This window comes from Psittacula echo (assembly GCF_963264785.1).
Source record: "Psittacula echo genome assembly, chromosome: 11".
Classification (NCBI taxonomy): domain Eukaryota; kingdom Metazoa; phylum Chordata; class Aves; order Psittaciformes; family Psittacidae; genus Psittacula; species Psittacula echo.
The window spans coordinates 1,232,694-1,248,753 of record NC_137746.1 but is presented as its reverse complement, the minus strand read 5'-3'; the positions used below and the strand labels follow the sequence as shown (position 1 = coordinate 1,248,753).

Sequence of the window (16,060 nt, the reverse complement as noted above, 5' to 3'; positions counted from 1 at the left end):
AGAGATCAGACACCTCTGATCATTAAAACCCAAATGCATTTTTCCCTTGATGCCATCATGTCCCTCTTGTCACACCCAACCCTTCAGTATCGCAACACTTCCCCAGCAGCACTGCCCCTCTGGCTTTCCCTGCGCTTCAGAAGCCGCTTGTAACTCATGTGGTGTCATCAATTATTCAGTATTTGCCGTGTTTAGCTCAGAGGTGGCTGTATTTTATTGATGAATGGTACATAACAAGTTACGACCAGAGGGTTTTATGGGGAACCTGTAGCACACTGGAGAAGCAATGGCAATTCTCTCAGGCTACATATTTTATTGAAAACAAATGTTACTTTGATAAACAATTTATGTACCAAAACTGTGACTAGAAGGCATTTTGAGAATTAATATTTAGTACAATAGGACTGCAGGAAATGTGTTGGGTACCAACACAGGCAGCTGTAAAGCTGCGTGGTTCTGACCCACTGCTGAAACAGCAGGAGACCCCTGACTTAAAGCAAATCAGATGTGACTGCGTTTGTCAGTGACCACATCAATTACGGCAATTCCACCACACAGAGGCTGTTTTACTCCAGAGACATAACTCTAAGAACTTCAACAAACACCAGCACACAGATGGGCCCTCACCTGGCATCTGCTCACCACCTCTCGAAGAAAAATCTTACTGTAAAGACATGCTGACAGTTTATAAATGCTCTGGCAAATCGTTACATAGAAATAAACCAGGAACAAATATATAAACGAAAAAGGAGTAGTCTGAAATGTAATGGTTTTCTAAACAGAGAAGAGATTTGGGAGCGCTGATTCTGAAGTGCAAAAGGAATGCAAATATAAAAACTGCTGTCTCAGAGCATGCCAAAGGGATGAGCGTTGCCCCCATTTTAAAGACAGAAAAATAGAGACATGAATAAAACGTTGTCACTTGAATCACTTCTTAAATCTTTCAGTGAAACTGTGATGCTAAGAAAGGGTTTTGGCTGTATGTGCAATCATATTGATTTGTTTTAGCCCCCACAAATGGCAAATCCACAGTGGCAGCATCACCTCAGCTGGAATCTGCAGGTGGGTCAACTGGTTTTGCATGGCTCTGACCAGCAACCTCAGAGATTCACACCCACAGAGTGTTTCCAGCGACTAATTGCAAGCACAGACAGAACCCTCTCGGCAGGGCTTAGAAACATGGAATCACCGGAGGGGCAAGGCTGAGAGATCCCTCCGGTTTGTTACGCTGCGGGAGGAAGCAGCTTTTTAGAATCAGAGCTGAAGGACACAAACACTAAAATAGCTTCAAAGTGAATGGCAGGAGAATGTGACAGTGCATTGGGACTGATCCCGAATCCATCCCTATGGGAGAGGGGATAGACGGAGTGTTTGCTCTCCAGACGGGAGGCAGAACGGCATCACCTAACACAATCTGCTATCACACCTTCAAAATATTATATGGAAAGTAATATAAGGATGCATATTCCTGTGCAAAATGTTTATCCCCAGTGCGTCTCCAATAAAGCCTGCTGCGCATCACCTCGGCAATCCCGAATTCCCTCTTTCACTCCTCTGTAACACCGAATTACTGCACAGCATGGATTTGAGAAACACAATGAAAACGCTGCATAGTGCAAGAGAAAAGATGCCCAAAGATTCTAGAAAATCCAAGTTTTCCTGAAACGTGATAACAAAGTTCAACAAGAAAACATAAATCAGAGGAGTTTTTCCATTTGTAGCCTTGTCTTTTTAGCCAGATTTTAATCAGGTTCAGATAGAAATGTTTAACTGATCAAGAATGCTGTGAACCTGGCAGGACCATCACTCTCATACAATAAACATAATGAACACCATGCAATCTGCCAGACTTTGCTCTCCATTCCAGAAAGCTTCAACTATGTGGTCTTTGATAAAATGAATTATTGAATGCCTGGTGCAGGAATAGTCACAATATGGAATATTTTAGTACAAACACCTCCCACATAAACCTCTTGTTACAGATACACTTAATGTCTAAACCACCTTCCCTGCATTTGACTTATTTAAAAATGCTAAGCAACCTCCCAAAACCAAAACCACCTTGCAAGTGACAGATTGATCTGTGATCTCTGCATCAATTTGCTACCCAGTGATTCACCTCTCGAGTGCAAACCCCAGCATCACTGCGTCAAGTCTTACTTACTCGTTAATAATCAGGTCTGGGGCAAAGCACAGGAGATTCCCGTTTGATTGTTTGTATGATCTCCATCCTAAGGCAAAAGCCATTAGGAACATCCAGGAGTACTGCAGAAGGGTCATTTGGTCATCCAGATGTAAGTTTCGGAAACCTGGAAAACAGAAATTGAGGTGTGAGAGTAAAGAAGAAGAAATTAGCTCCTGTAACTTGGAAAAGGACCGTAGTCACCATCAGTACAGCTCCTGACTTATCAACGCAGGCTATCACTTTAAGAAGGGTATTTCTGTACCTGCAGTAAGAACACTTCCTGCCATATTCCAACCATCTGAGTCAGTCATGTACTTTAGATAAGATTTTGGTGGAAGAGAAAAAGAAATTCAGGACAGTAAGAGGTGCTTATGGCAAAGTTCGTGCTGGATGAAAAAAATGCATTTTAAAAGGGGTGCAAGATTTCAGTGCTGTTTTCCAGCTGCTAAGGTTACATTCAGACACCCAGCACACCATCAAGGAGTTCTCTGCCTGTTCAGAACTTTGCAGACGTAGGGCTTAAGCATTTAAGAACTCTAGTGCTGTCTTTTGGACAGCAAGAATACGCACGAGATCCAAAAGGTTTGAATAGAAAGCTCCTGAATCACTCAACCTTGAGCTGGTTTGAACGTGTAACTGTCAACCATACAAAACACACATAACACAGAAAACCAGACAAGAGAAAGCAAGAGGAAGAGTAACTCTTGAACTCTGCATTATATTGTATATTCACCATCTACCATCTATTGTATATTCACCATCACCAAAGCACACATGAGCCCTGGGCTCTTAAAACCGCGGTGTTCGTTATGTTCTGGATGGACAGAGTACCAGATCGTACTGATATTTGCTCTGATATGTACTACAGGTAGTAAAAGGGGATGTAATATATTAGAAAATGATCAGAATACATGTGTGTGCTTATCTGGAACCGATGGGCAGTTAGCTGGATTACAAAAGCCAACAACTGTATTTCATGTACACTGTAATTCATTGGGCCATCTCCCAAAATCACAGTATTTTTGACTTTTTGCAAGCGCAGCCCACTAGGCATTAAGGGGCTTAATATCAATTTTTGTTCTTATTCAACAGCTCTACACTGAACTTACAAAATACGTACTGCGTTAGTTACCATCAGTAACTGCTTCTGATCTTACAATGCAGCACGAGCAGAGCCAATTAATCAGTGAGGAAATGTGTAAAATCTGAAAACTGGTCCCTTAAATAGTCTTAAAATGCAGACAGTTTTTAATGTGCAGCACTAGCTCCTATTAGATCCTGCCTACATTTAGCAAGACACGATTGTGCCATACTGAATCACCACTGAAGCCTGAATTCAGTTGATTTTATTTAATTTTATTAAGCATCTGACATCTAGAGAGCTCACAGGAGCGCTGCTGCCTGGAGACGTGCAAATGGATGGCATGCAGTAGTTTCATATATAACAAAACTTGGTATGTCTAACCAAGAAAAGCTTCTGCCTTCGGAGCAGCATCAAGTACGATTTACTACTTCTAAAACAGAGGCAAAGTGTTTCAAAGTTATTTCATGATTTTGAAATCCCAGCTAAAGGGTTTGGCAGGCAACGCTGGCTCCCTGTTAGCGTGCCTGAAGGTGTACAACAGCAGCAGTATATATAAATTAGATACTAACGAAGAACCACCTTAACAAACACAAAAAGCAGATAAAAAGGGGATAGGAATAGTTCCTATTAGTGTGATTATTAAAGAGAAGGTTGGCATTTACATTCAAAGCATATGTTCCAACCTGAAGGGTTTCTCTAATTAGGGAAACTGTTCGAAGAGATGATGAACACAGAACTGTTGTATAAAACCAGCATCTAAATCTGTATTTGTGAGTACCAGATGGTCTCCTGAAGACTCGTCCCAGAAGAAAGTGCATGCATGTGAACTTCTAACGCAGGCTAACTCATCCCAATCCCCCACTGCAGAGAAGCCCTGAAGGGATAAAAATCCCTCCATTCCCAGCTCTGCTGGACATGTATATTTGAATTTACCAGCCTTTCTTCCCTACTGTTAATTTATTTCCCTGCCTCAAAGGAGACACCATTATGACTCATGAATTCCATTATTGGGCATTTTTTTTGGCAGCCCTGCTAAGTGATGTTATTCTTGGGCACCATCCACATTATGGAGGCGGTCTTGCTGGGGTTTTGAAAGCAGGTAGTTAGTTAGCGGTACCGAGTAGAAGTGGAAGGGAAGAAAACACTTGTCTTTGTCAGGGATACAGAGACCTCCAGCTTCACCTTCGGCCCTGGTACCATGGGATGCCATGTCCAAGGCTGGGATTTGACATCACTTCTTCTGCAAGGCACTTGCTAAGTGTGTCTTAAGGTGGGAGCCAAACCAGCCACAAACCTTGCCTGTTTCCCTGGTGACAGTCAGCTTAATTGTGTGGCTACAGTGCTTGAGAGACAATGAATGTCCTGACTTCCACCCTGGAACTGGACACTGAAATGCCTATTTGCAGTCAACAAAAGCCTACAGATATGGTGAAGGGTAGTAAAAAAAGAACCATCCATGAGTGCAGACCCAGACCAGGCAGCGCAGCAACTGCAGTCTGAGTCCAGAGAACCTCATTGCTAAAAATATTCAAGAAATAATTCTCCCTGCAGTGGAGCCACAGTTCTTTGTATTACTTTAAAAACCAAACCTCCATTTTAATACAAATCTTAGCACTCAGTGGACAAAGGGTTCCAGTAAAATGAACTGATTTATAATTGTAATAGGCTTTTGAAGCTGTTTGTTTATGCTTTTCCACTCCAGAAGCATGAGACACACAAAGAAGCCCAGATATCACTAAAGCTTTACCTGTGAAGGCTTTGATAAGATACCAAATTCAAAGGCAGATTTTAAGCAAAATAAAAACACTGCACTTTGTGATCACAGAATCAACCAGGTTGGAAAAAGCCTTTAAGACATCAAGTCCAACTGCTGCCCAGCATTGCCAAGGCCACCACTAACCCATGGCACTGAGGGCCACATCTACACATCTTTTAAATACCCCCAAGGACGGTGACTGCAGCCCTGCCCTGGGCAGCCTGTTCCAATGCCTGAGCACCCTTTGGGGCAGGAATTGTTCCTCAGCTCCATCTAAACCTGCCCTGGTGCACCTTGAGGCCGGTTCCTCTTGTCCCATCCCTTGTTCCTTGGGAGCAGAGCCCAGCCCCTCCTGGCTCCATCCTCCTCTCAGGCACTTGTAGGGAGCGATCAGGTCCCCCCTGAGCCTTCTCTTCTCCACACTGAACCCCCCAGGTCCCTCAGCCCTTCCCCATCACACTGTGCTCCAGGCCCTGCACCAGCTCCGGTGCCCTTCTCTGGCCCCGCTCCAGCCCCTCAATGTCTCTTCTGTAGTGAGGGAACGAGAACTGAACACAGGATTCAAGGTGCAGCCTCCCCAGTGCCAAGTACAGGGGGAAATGTATTTGTGCATTACCTGGTATTGCCTTTGCCCACTTCACTGCAGCCACGACCTGCCGCCCTCCCAGCATGTTGAGAGTGGAGAGGATGCGCCAGCTGGAGTCGGGCAGCGTGCTGTCATAGCCCGAGTACAGCACCTCCGGCTCGATCACCTCCAGCAGCGACACCAGGGTTGGGGTCAGCTGCGGCAGCGATGCCGGGACAATGCTCTTGTTTCCAGGTGTTTCCGAAGCATCCCGCGCTCCTGCTGCACCCGTCTGCTGGATTCCTTTTATCTTCTTCTTGGTTTTTCGAGCTAGGGAAGTTTTGGTAATGCACAGGTTAGCTCACGGGAACTGGCCACACAGCAATAGAAGCAACACAGAGGAAATGCTGCTGTTGCTGTCCTGCAATTGCAGATCAGGCAATTGAATATCCTGAACCACCTTTTCATAAAGCTGCAAATCATTTCACATTAATTCTAATTAAAGTTCCCGTGAAAACATTTTGTCTTGTCACATAAACGTGATGTTTCAGCGAAAGTCACATTTATGCCCATGTTTCAAGAAGTTAAATAACATCTGCGGGCATCATCAAGGCTCATCCTAAAAGAAGAGCCCTGATTCTACCATTTCTATTACGAATTTGCAGAGTACCAGTGAAACCCCATGTGACAGCACGACACCCGTCTGGAAGTATTTGCAGGACTGTGCACCTTGTAAGTTCCTTGAAGTACAGAAACCATGCAGAAGAAAGGAAAAATGCATGTAATTATTGTAAGAAGTTACTCAATCTCTCAAGCCAGGGAAAAGAGTGTTTTTCAGTGCTGGGCAGGAGCAGATTCTTCTCTTGCCAACTCTCTTGCATGTAAATTATTGCTGCGTAATTAAACTATAAAACTCACTCGCCAAATAAATAAACCATCACACAGAGATGTTAACTGTAAACTGCACAAAGTTGGAGCAACAACTTTATTAGTGTATTGTCAATAACGGGATCTCCTGCTTGGCTGTGAGCAATCCCGGGTGTATCCGCTACCCTGAGCGTGCTGGGAACACAGAGCAGGATGAATCCCAGTTCTTTTCCTGTGTCTCAATTAATTGGTTTCTGTTCTGGAACTTCTGAGATCAGTCAGTAGCACTGACACAGAAGCATCATGTCCTGTGGTTTCACATTCAAAGTGTCTACTGATCTGCTCAAAATCTCCAGTCATCAGAAATGCCCCAACTCTGTAGCTTAATGTATAAAATCCCCATCCTGAGCCCATTTCTCCCACTATCTAGAACAGGGACTTCAAAACTAACTGCTAGACATAAAATTCTCCATGGGCCTTGTATAAATTGCATTTTCCCAAATGCCACATTTGCCAAGACTGCCATAGGGGAACAGCAATGGCCACCCCTTGGAGCGAAATGCTTCTTGTTGGTCCCATCAGATTTTTAAATGCCTGCTCCAAAACCCATTCAACATTCTGGCATTTTCTGCCCCATTATCCTTGTTCTCAAAAGCAAACAAACAGCTTTGACTTACATTTCCAGGCACACGCCTTCAGCTTAATGCAGACACCTGGTATGGAGTATTTCCAGCCCAGAAAGTCTGCTAAAATGATAATTAAAAGAAATCTATCTGATAAGACAAGGTATTATGCAAGAATTTTTATTAGGCTAATAGACCTGACAGGTATTTAATTGTAACTCACAAAAAAAGAAGGTTGAGATAATGTGCTGCTTTACGGTTTATTTTCAGATATAACACCACCACACATTTAAAACCAGCTCCTTAGGGCAAATCACAGCAGATTAATCCCTACAGAGAAACTCAGCATGGGAATAAAAGCATCCAAGGCTTTCTGTGAAACATCCCCACTGCGGTGCTGCGGATCAGGCACCGAGACCATGCACCTCACTTCTAAAATGGGGCTTACAGTGGCAAACCCACGGCAGGCACACAGCAGGGCAATGGGTCTGGGTAGAAAGGAGAGAACAGACTCAAAGTGAAGACGGCAGAGCAAACCCATAAACTGCCAACACTTTAACCATAAACTGCAGCCTGAACGGCCAAAAACAAAATGATGAGACGACTTTTTACAGGCATAAAACCTAACAATAAATCTTGTCTTCAAACACATCACGAGGAGGATGGGTGCCAAGGAATACCCAGGGTCAATTAACAAGGGAAGTGGAAATGAGAATTCAAAGAAAGAGAAGCTGCAGCACAAAATACCATTATTCTCTGTGTAAATCTCTAGTACCTGCAGCTGGACAGTTGTATGTTCCTCCAGTCCCCTACACCCAAACCCCCAAGCAACAGCAACAAGCACGTTCCAGGAATGGATGATAAATAGGGCCAGACCGAAAACAGACTATAAGAGAAAGTGGTCAAGTAACGTGTTTCTAGTGCAGAAGGAACCACGTCTGTCTCAGCACAAGAGCAGGTCAGAATTAAAACACTGCATGGCAGAGTCTGTGTATGCATTTAGTTATTTATAAGTAAGTTAGCCTTCTACCCCATACCTAACAGTGAAACTTGCTGTAGGTATTTGAAACTGAGAGCTATTCCCAATATGCCTGGACAGATTCCTGGAAGGAATCTTCCAGCAAGCAGGGGCAAGTGCAAGGGCCGTGCTGGGACAGTCTGATCTCTCACCATTCCTTAACTGGTTTGCTGATAACCATTATTCAGGCACTGAGGATACATCTGACGACTTGCCAAAAAGAAATGACTGTGTAAAACGTAGCACATTTAAATTGGCTTTTAAAGAACAGTAATTCCTGAACAGTGACCCTGAATAGACAAGATGAAAGGAACTTCTCTTTAGTCTCTTCTGCGCTTTATGCTGCCTTCCAGGTTTTTTTTCCTAAGAGTTCTTCTGGAAGTACAACCAATTCACCATCTGTTCAGCTCTGTCCACTAAATCCTTGTTTTGATGCTCGTTTTTCACTGTTTCACACTACCTTGGGTTCTTCCATTTCTGCGTTGATGATTTTCTAGATCCTTTTCCCTCTCAGTCACAAAGGCTCCGCTCTGCCTTTTCCAACAACTTATGTAACGACATCCACCCTCCAAAAAGTCAGTGTTCTCTGGGATCCTCAGTGCCAAAATTCAGGCACGCAAACTATAGCTGGAAGGGCTCCAGACTCCATGTGGAAAAGTGGCAGCTATCAGACGTCATTCAATTCCCATTTTCTCTGGTGCAGAAAGGAACTCAAAGAACTCATCGCAGAGCCCGAGAGAGCTCTGTAGGGGTCTGCTTTAAAATGAATTCCAACAAACTGCTGCAGGAACGGAAGGGCTTACTACTATTGGAGTAACATACATTATAAAGTGCTTTGTTTATATAGATAAATGAATCTATAAGAATGACAGATGGAGATATATTAATATTCTAATATGTTTTCTATATATATCATATACATGATAGAGATACATCTATGAATCTATAGACATGAATATATGGAATTTGAAAACAACTATGGTGAGAAAAAACTGGAAGAACTCTTAAACCAAAATGTATTCTTTCCCACCTCAAAATGAAAATCGTATGTATCATCCATCTCTTTAACATAATTCACCACTTACACTTTACTAAAGGATATTATCACTGCCTGACTGAAGCTCTGTTCGTATTTCTATCCCACAAATACAATTCTGACATTTTTATTTTATCTGACAATTTTGATTACACCAGTACCACCATGAGAACTCTGCTGGGTAAGGACCGTATTAATCTCTACAGCTTCAAGAAAAAACATCAAGCATAAAACAGAGCTGACACTAATAAAAACGTTTTATGCCATTTTACAACTGCTACTAAATCTCTAGTTGATGGTCTTCAGTTTCTCATAAGCCACATTCAGGACTTGGCAGAGAACAAATACATATAAATTTATTTATTTAGTCTATCTTTTCTAGAGAGATTTAAGAAGGATCCCCAGCATGAACAAACCCTCTTCTCTTCAGTCTGAACATCTGAGCCCCACTCCAAGTTTAGGTCTGTGCCTCTGGGCTTTCCCTCTCCGCCACGGTTTCGGTGCCAGGTCACTCTCCTGAGTCAGGACAAGCCGGCATCACACTTTCCTACAGGTGATCTCCTGGAGTTCTGCTGTCTCACAGCCAGTGAGAAGGCAACGAGATGTATGTGCTGACAGGAATGAAAAATAACCCTGCTCTGCGGGTATGACTCACTCCTGCTGAACAGCCCGAGCGCGAGCAGCTGAGTGCGAGAGGAGAGGAGAAACGGCAGCGCAGAAACCTCCTGCTTTTCACTGAACTCCGCACATATGCCACAAACCCGGTACTTACTTGTAACCGGTTAAAGCGCTGCTCAGGTAACTGCTTCATAAGCAGCATCACCTTGTGCTGTCTAAGACTCAAACGTAAGAGCAGGATTTGAACATAAGGTACCTTCGAGGTTCATTCCCGCCTGCAGACACTTCCGGTAGCGGCACGCGGGGCAGTTCTTCCTCCGGATTTTGTCGATGATGCAGTCGTTCCTCCCGGCACACAGGTAGTTGTGCTGCCCTGTTCACAAGCACACGGAAAGAACCGTCAGCTCGGAGCAGCACAGGAAGCCGTTCCTTCTCCAGTCATGTCAAGCAGCTGGGGACTACAGTACACCTTTACTTGCCAAAGTAAGATCAGTACCCATGTGATTGCATGCATCTATACACCAAACACATTTCTCATATTTAGACACCAAAGCCAACAATTTAAGGTAGAAATCCTATTTTCTATTTGTTAACATCAGGCGAATTCTACCCTTCAATCAGTTTTTCTCTTACTTTCATGCCCTTACACGCTATTTTCTATAGTGATATTGTTTCCACTTTCCCTAAATGGTTCCACAAGGATGTAAACAGCGTTCATAAACACATTTTGGAAGTACAGATGTAACCACTTCTACAGATACACAGAGCAAGCTTTCAGCATGTTCGAAGTCATGAGACCTCCTCTTTGCTTAACTTAAAGAGTCTGATCTGGGCAAACCAAGCTCTCTGACATTTTCATGGGTTCACAGGCTCAGAGCAAAACTGACCCCAGAAACATGGCAAACCTTGAACTACACAAATTAAGCGGTGTTTCTTAGCTGATGGGAGCAGGGCAACAGAGCAGGAGCACCTATTCTTCATTTTTTAAGTCATATGAATAAATGTCTCAACAGAACTTCTGTAGAGGAAGGTACTACTAAAAGGTACATCCTTCTCCCACATACAGATCAAGAAACATGCTGCTTTAGAGAGCGGAAAGCTGCAGCCTAGGCTGTTCATTGTATTGCAAAGTCCTGATAGTATAACACTGTGAGGAACAGACATGTTTTCCCAATACTGAGTTACTAACAATGGAGTTAGTGTCTTCTCACAGAAGAGCCTGGTTAAGGAATCTGTTTCAAGTCAGCTGTGAAACTGATGGGGATGCAGAGCTTATTACTTTGGCTTTAGTCAACCTTCTCCAGGGAAGTGCTTCAAGTTGACATTCCAAGGAAGCGCTCAATATCTTTATGAATGACCCCCCCCCTTTTCCTGAAAGAACAGGAACCCTGCCTGACCCTTGTGTAATCTTTGTGTTTAAGACAACTCAGAAAATAGACCCATGATTCACGATTCTGCTTCCTATTTGCATACTTGTACCTACAGAACATACACACACACACGTGAAACACAAACCAATGGCTGTCAGCACCGCAGTCAGAGACAGCAATTTCATGTCTCACAAGATGTTCAATGAGACCACGCTTCACACACTCAATACAGTTGCCTCAGGGGTGAATTTCCTGCACTGTTCAATTTTTCTCCTAACAAAGAGCTTTCTCTCTGTGCAGGTGCTGTTTGGTTGCTTGTATTTACTACTTGCCTATTCTTGCCTTTTTTTTTAGGCGAAAGCTACACTATTTCTTTGTATTACCTCCTATTAAAGCCTTCATGTCACATGAATGTGTCGTGGGAAAATAAAGGGAAGTTGAGGCTGCCTTCTGCTCTGTGTTTGGCTGCTGCCCAGATAACAAACAGGCCAGCTGCATGAAGGAATGATCTTTGCTGCTCAAACCCCAGATACTTCACTGGTAAAAACTGGTAGTGAGCAACTGGAGATGTTTCCAAGGGGATTTACAGCAGGCTCTTCAGCGTGGCACTGGTCAGTGCTGGGGGCTCTGAAGCCCTGCGGGACTGAACGAGTCTTTGCCCATTTGAGCAGGCTGGCAAGTAAAAGGTTAGAAACTGCGGACTTTGGAAGATGGAATTAGAAACGCTGAAGAAGGAGGATGATCTGGAGCACAGCAGGAGGCAGAAGTGTTGGGAAGCTGAAGGGGAGGGGAGTGTGAGGATGTGAAGCAAGGCAAGGAAGCGGAGGAGGGGAGGATCAAGGTTGTTTTGGGGGTGAACGGGGCTGGTTCTGGGATGAAGACTCTGAACCACCATGAAAATAAGAACTGGAACAATATGGCTTTGGCCACCCGGGGCTCCTGAACAAAGCCTGTTGGCATGAAGAGCTGCATATACACACACAGCTGACTTCCCACCTTCAGCCTTCCTCTTCTCTGGTTCTGCTCTTTGCTGAAAGAAATACCCTTGATATTGATTTTCTAAGCACTGATACTTTCAGTTTCTGTGACTGTTTCTGTCACAGCACACGTGTGTGTAGACAGAGGCACAAAACAGGGTTTCAGGCTAAAGGCTGGATGACCAGCGTGCAGCACCAGCTTGATCTATGTACTGACAGGTGCCTGGCAGCTATTAGTAAAAAGGATATTGCAGAAACAAATTCCTTTTACATATGTTCCTAATAAGAAAAACGCCTGTAAGAGACAAAGCAAATTATTTGTTCCTTAAAGTGCATTCTAGAGCTAACAGATACTGGAACGGCTCCTGAAAACATGCACAGTATCAGGCCAGGTTGGATGGGACTTGGAGCAACCTGCTCTAGTCAAAGGTGTCCCTGCCCATGGCAGGGGGTTGGAACTGGATGAGCCTTAAGGTCCTTTCCAACCCAAACCAGTCTGGGGTTCTATGATCTAATCAGAAGGATTAAGGCTGGGATAATCGAGGAACAATAAAAATGAAAGCAGAGGTGAGCCTTGAGGAACTGATCGCAGTTTTTCAGCCACAAGCCTTCTTCTATTTTTAATGTTAATTCAGCTGATATAAGATGTGGCAAGCTGCACCACTGATCAGAAAGAATTACTGGGTTGATTTCTTCATGTATTGGTACTTCTGTGATTTGTTTCAGGACGTACAAAACCGTGGCTATGATGCATACCCAGCTGCCATACAACACTACTCCCGAGGGATACCCAGTGACCTTATTTCTATTAAGGATACAGATGATTATTTGCTTCAGCTAAAGAGCCTGGCTCTAAATGGGAGTGCAGCTCCACACAGACCAGCTGGGAGTCACGGACAGCCCTGCACTTAAGCTCATATTGTCTCCTGTTACCCTCCAGGAACAGGCTCTGCTTCCCACAGAACTGACATCCCCTCCCCTGGTGACAAGCAAAAACTGCGATATGAACCCAACGCTTCCGATCCCTCCAAGAGGCTCTGCACTTCCACGCGGTTCCCTATTGCACCCGCGTCCAGTGGGCTGGGAACTGGGAGAAGTGCTGCTTCTGAAGGACTGCAGGGTGGTTTATCTTTGCCAGCACAGCCTCGTCGCCAGTGAAACCCAATGTGCAAAAACACCAGCAGAAAATGAGTCCGATTCACTTCAAACTACCCAGTAACGCTGCATGAAGAAGGCACGAGACGGGAAAGCCTGGAAAGCTGTAACTGAGAACGGCATCATTCCGCAAGAGAGGAACTGTGACCCTTTCAGAGGCACTGAGAACATGCTCAATATATAATTATGCTTTTCTGCACCCCTCTGACACTGAAGTGAAGAATCACTGAGGTACAACCCAAGTTCATTGTAAAATGGCTACTTATACCCCAGACTCACAGGTCACTTACTCTGCAGTACACACTACAGCTACGCCATTAGTTTTCCATCGTCTCTGTTTTCCAGAATGATTTACTTCCTGTGATTAAAGAGAAATCTCAATAACCCAAAGCCACACACATGCTCCTGTTACCTAGTTATCCCTGCAAATAACATGCATGGACAAGTATGTAATTTAACCTATACTGCTTATAGGAGAAACTGAAAAACTACCATAACCTCGCACGCAAGAGATGTATCACCTCTCACACACACTTTTACACACAAACCAGCTAACATTAAGCTTAAAAATCACCAACTCCACAGATCTAATCACACAGACAGATATCTGTACATAAACAGGGCAAATGAACAAAAACAACAGCGAAAGAAAACGACAGAAACAAAAAGCCAAGACAACAAAACATCCTTTTACACTGTGAGTGAATGGGAGCATTTTATAAATGTAAATGCAATCTGTGCTTCAGCTAATACACCATTATCAATGCTATTTACTATGAAAAGATCAGTGATACAATGGATGGGATTTTCCAGGAGGATTCTAGCTAAAGCACGGATTCCAGTCGGATTAAGTACACTGGTTTGGGATGTGGATTTCCTACTTTTAAACAGGAAACTCCTCACGCCATGTCTTACCTTCCACAGCTCTCTTGAAGAACACTTTGCAGCTGCCACAAGTAAGAACCCCATAATGACACCCCGAGGCCTCGTCAGAGCAGACAAGACAGAGCTTGGGAGGTGGTCCCGTAGTTGCTGAGGTTGTGGATGGAGAAGAGCTTACATCTGATCTCATTCCAGGGCTACAGGAAAAAAAAGGCATAGAAATACTTTAAATTAAGATCTACGGGATACTGGCAAACAATATTCCTGACTGCAAGAAATGGATTGCCCCCATCCCCAGCTCTGCACACAGACTCTGAAAGAGTTAAACACTGAATTCCGCAAAGCATAAGGAAGGCTGCATGGATTTTTCATGGCCTATTTCACTAGGTCAGGATTACTTGCCTTACACGTTTCTGAAGCCAAGTTTCTTGCACAATTACCCTAAACTTTAAAATTGACTCTTAAAACATGCTTTTATTCCATATTGTTTTCATTATTGTCACATTCACTGCAGCCTGCACGGAGTCCTACAAGACCTTCGCTTCCAGTATCATCACGCACTTTTCTACTGGGATATTACTATCCCAAAGAAGCTGTGCAAATTAAGCCATACATGGGTATAAATTCGCAGTAATAAATGATCATTTCACCCCAGCATTTTAGGAAAAGAACATGTATTCCTAATTTCAGGAGCTGGTTTTCCTATGTAAACAAAGAGGCCATTCCCAACTGAAGGGCTGGTTCTCTAATGAAAGAATAAAGGCTGTTAGAGCAATAAACAATCTGTTGTAACCACCTTCGAGCTGCTTCTAATGGTAAGGGCTGAACCAGCAGAACCAGCGGTGGTTGTGAAGCTCAGAGCCTGATCCTCTCTCTGCAGCACGAGTGAGCAACACAGCCCAGACCTGCTGAGGGCTGCCTGCAGTAGGGTCCATCTTGTTGGCTTTATCCGCACCATTTTAAACTGCCATTCCTACAGTGTATGCCCAAAGCGATTCTCACAGAGAATTCTGTCCAACAGGGTTCCAGCCATTTCCAGATGAAGCTGGAAAATAACACCTCTTTTTAAGACTTTGGTGCCTTTACTCAGAAGCTCTCCAGAACATCCACGTTCCCTGATGTCGGCTGAACATTTGCATGTGGGCTGGCTTCGGCATGGAAAATTCCTCTTCCTTTCCTCAAGAAAGTCTGAGCAGATTTAGTTACACATTTAAAGAAACCAAACTCACAGCGCTCCAACGCTCACAAACCCCTTAGAATTCCAGCCCAAATGAAACCACTCCTGTCCCTGGTGCATTGGTTCTGACCAGGAGGGAGTTAGATAATAAAAACAGGAGCAGGAACCTTACCACTTGAATACAGAGGGATAAAAGTCAAACCAAAACAGATGTGCCAGTGAAGCCCACACCTTGTCAAATACGGAACCAGAGGGCAGAGAAAAGGGAAAATTACTTGTGCTAGGGGAAATAAAGCACAGGCATGCGGAGACCTCAGGTACACATGGACCCCCCTAAAAACCAAGAAGCTGGTGGTGATAGCGGAGAAGGTGATCCCTGTCTAAGCTAGAGTAAAGAGGGCTCAGCAGAAGAGTGAAAACCAGACAAGAACATAGCAACAGCCCGAACATGCTGGAATAGCTGTGGGAAGGAGGAGAGAAGTGTTAAGATGAGAGCAAGGGTGGTGTGAAGGCTTCAACAGGAAAGACTGGCCAGGGAATGAAGTAAATGAGTCAACCTTAAGGAAAAGGGGAAGAAAAAGCCCACCCAGGGAAGAACGCTCCTTTTCAGGACTTGGAAAAGAACTCAAATCCATCATATCACTCCACTGTGTTCAGACAACATTTGTGAACTGCTGCAACACTACTTCTACTCCACCACTCTAGAGTCTGACAACCTGCATTAGGTAGCCTGTCAACAGAAGTGGC

At 44.0% G+C, this 16,060-nt stretch overlaps 1 protein-coding gene across 1 annotated transcript in view; it reads right to left on the bottom strand.

Moving 5' to 3' along the window:
* NR3C1 (nuclear receptor subfamily 3 group C member 1) overlaps positions 1-16,060 on the bottom strand; it is a 62,201-nt gene that overhangs the window by 12,964 nt on the left and 33,177 nt on the right. The window contains exons 3-6 of the mRNA XM_080627111.1: positions 14,170-14,333; positions 10,009-10,125; positions 5,642-5,920; positions 2,165-2,309 (exon numbers count right to left, since the gene is read on the bottom strand). Of these exons, the coding sequence (XP_080483237.1) occupies positions 2,165-2,309; positions 5,642-5,920; positions 10,009-10,125; positions 14,170-14,333 (705 nt within the window). The remainder of the gene's footprint in view (positions 1-2,164; positions 2,310-5,641; positions 5,921-10,008; positions 10,126-14,169; positions 14,334-16,060) is intronic.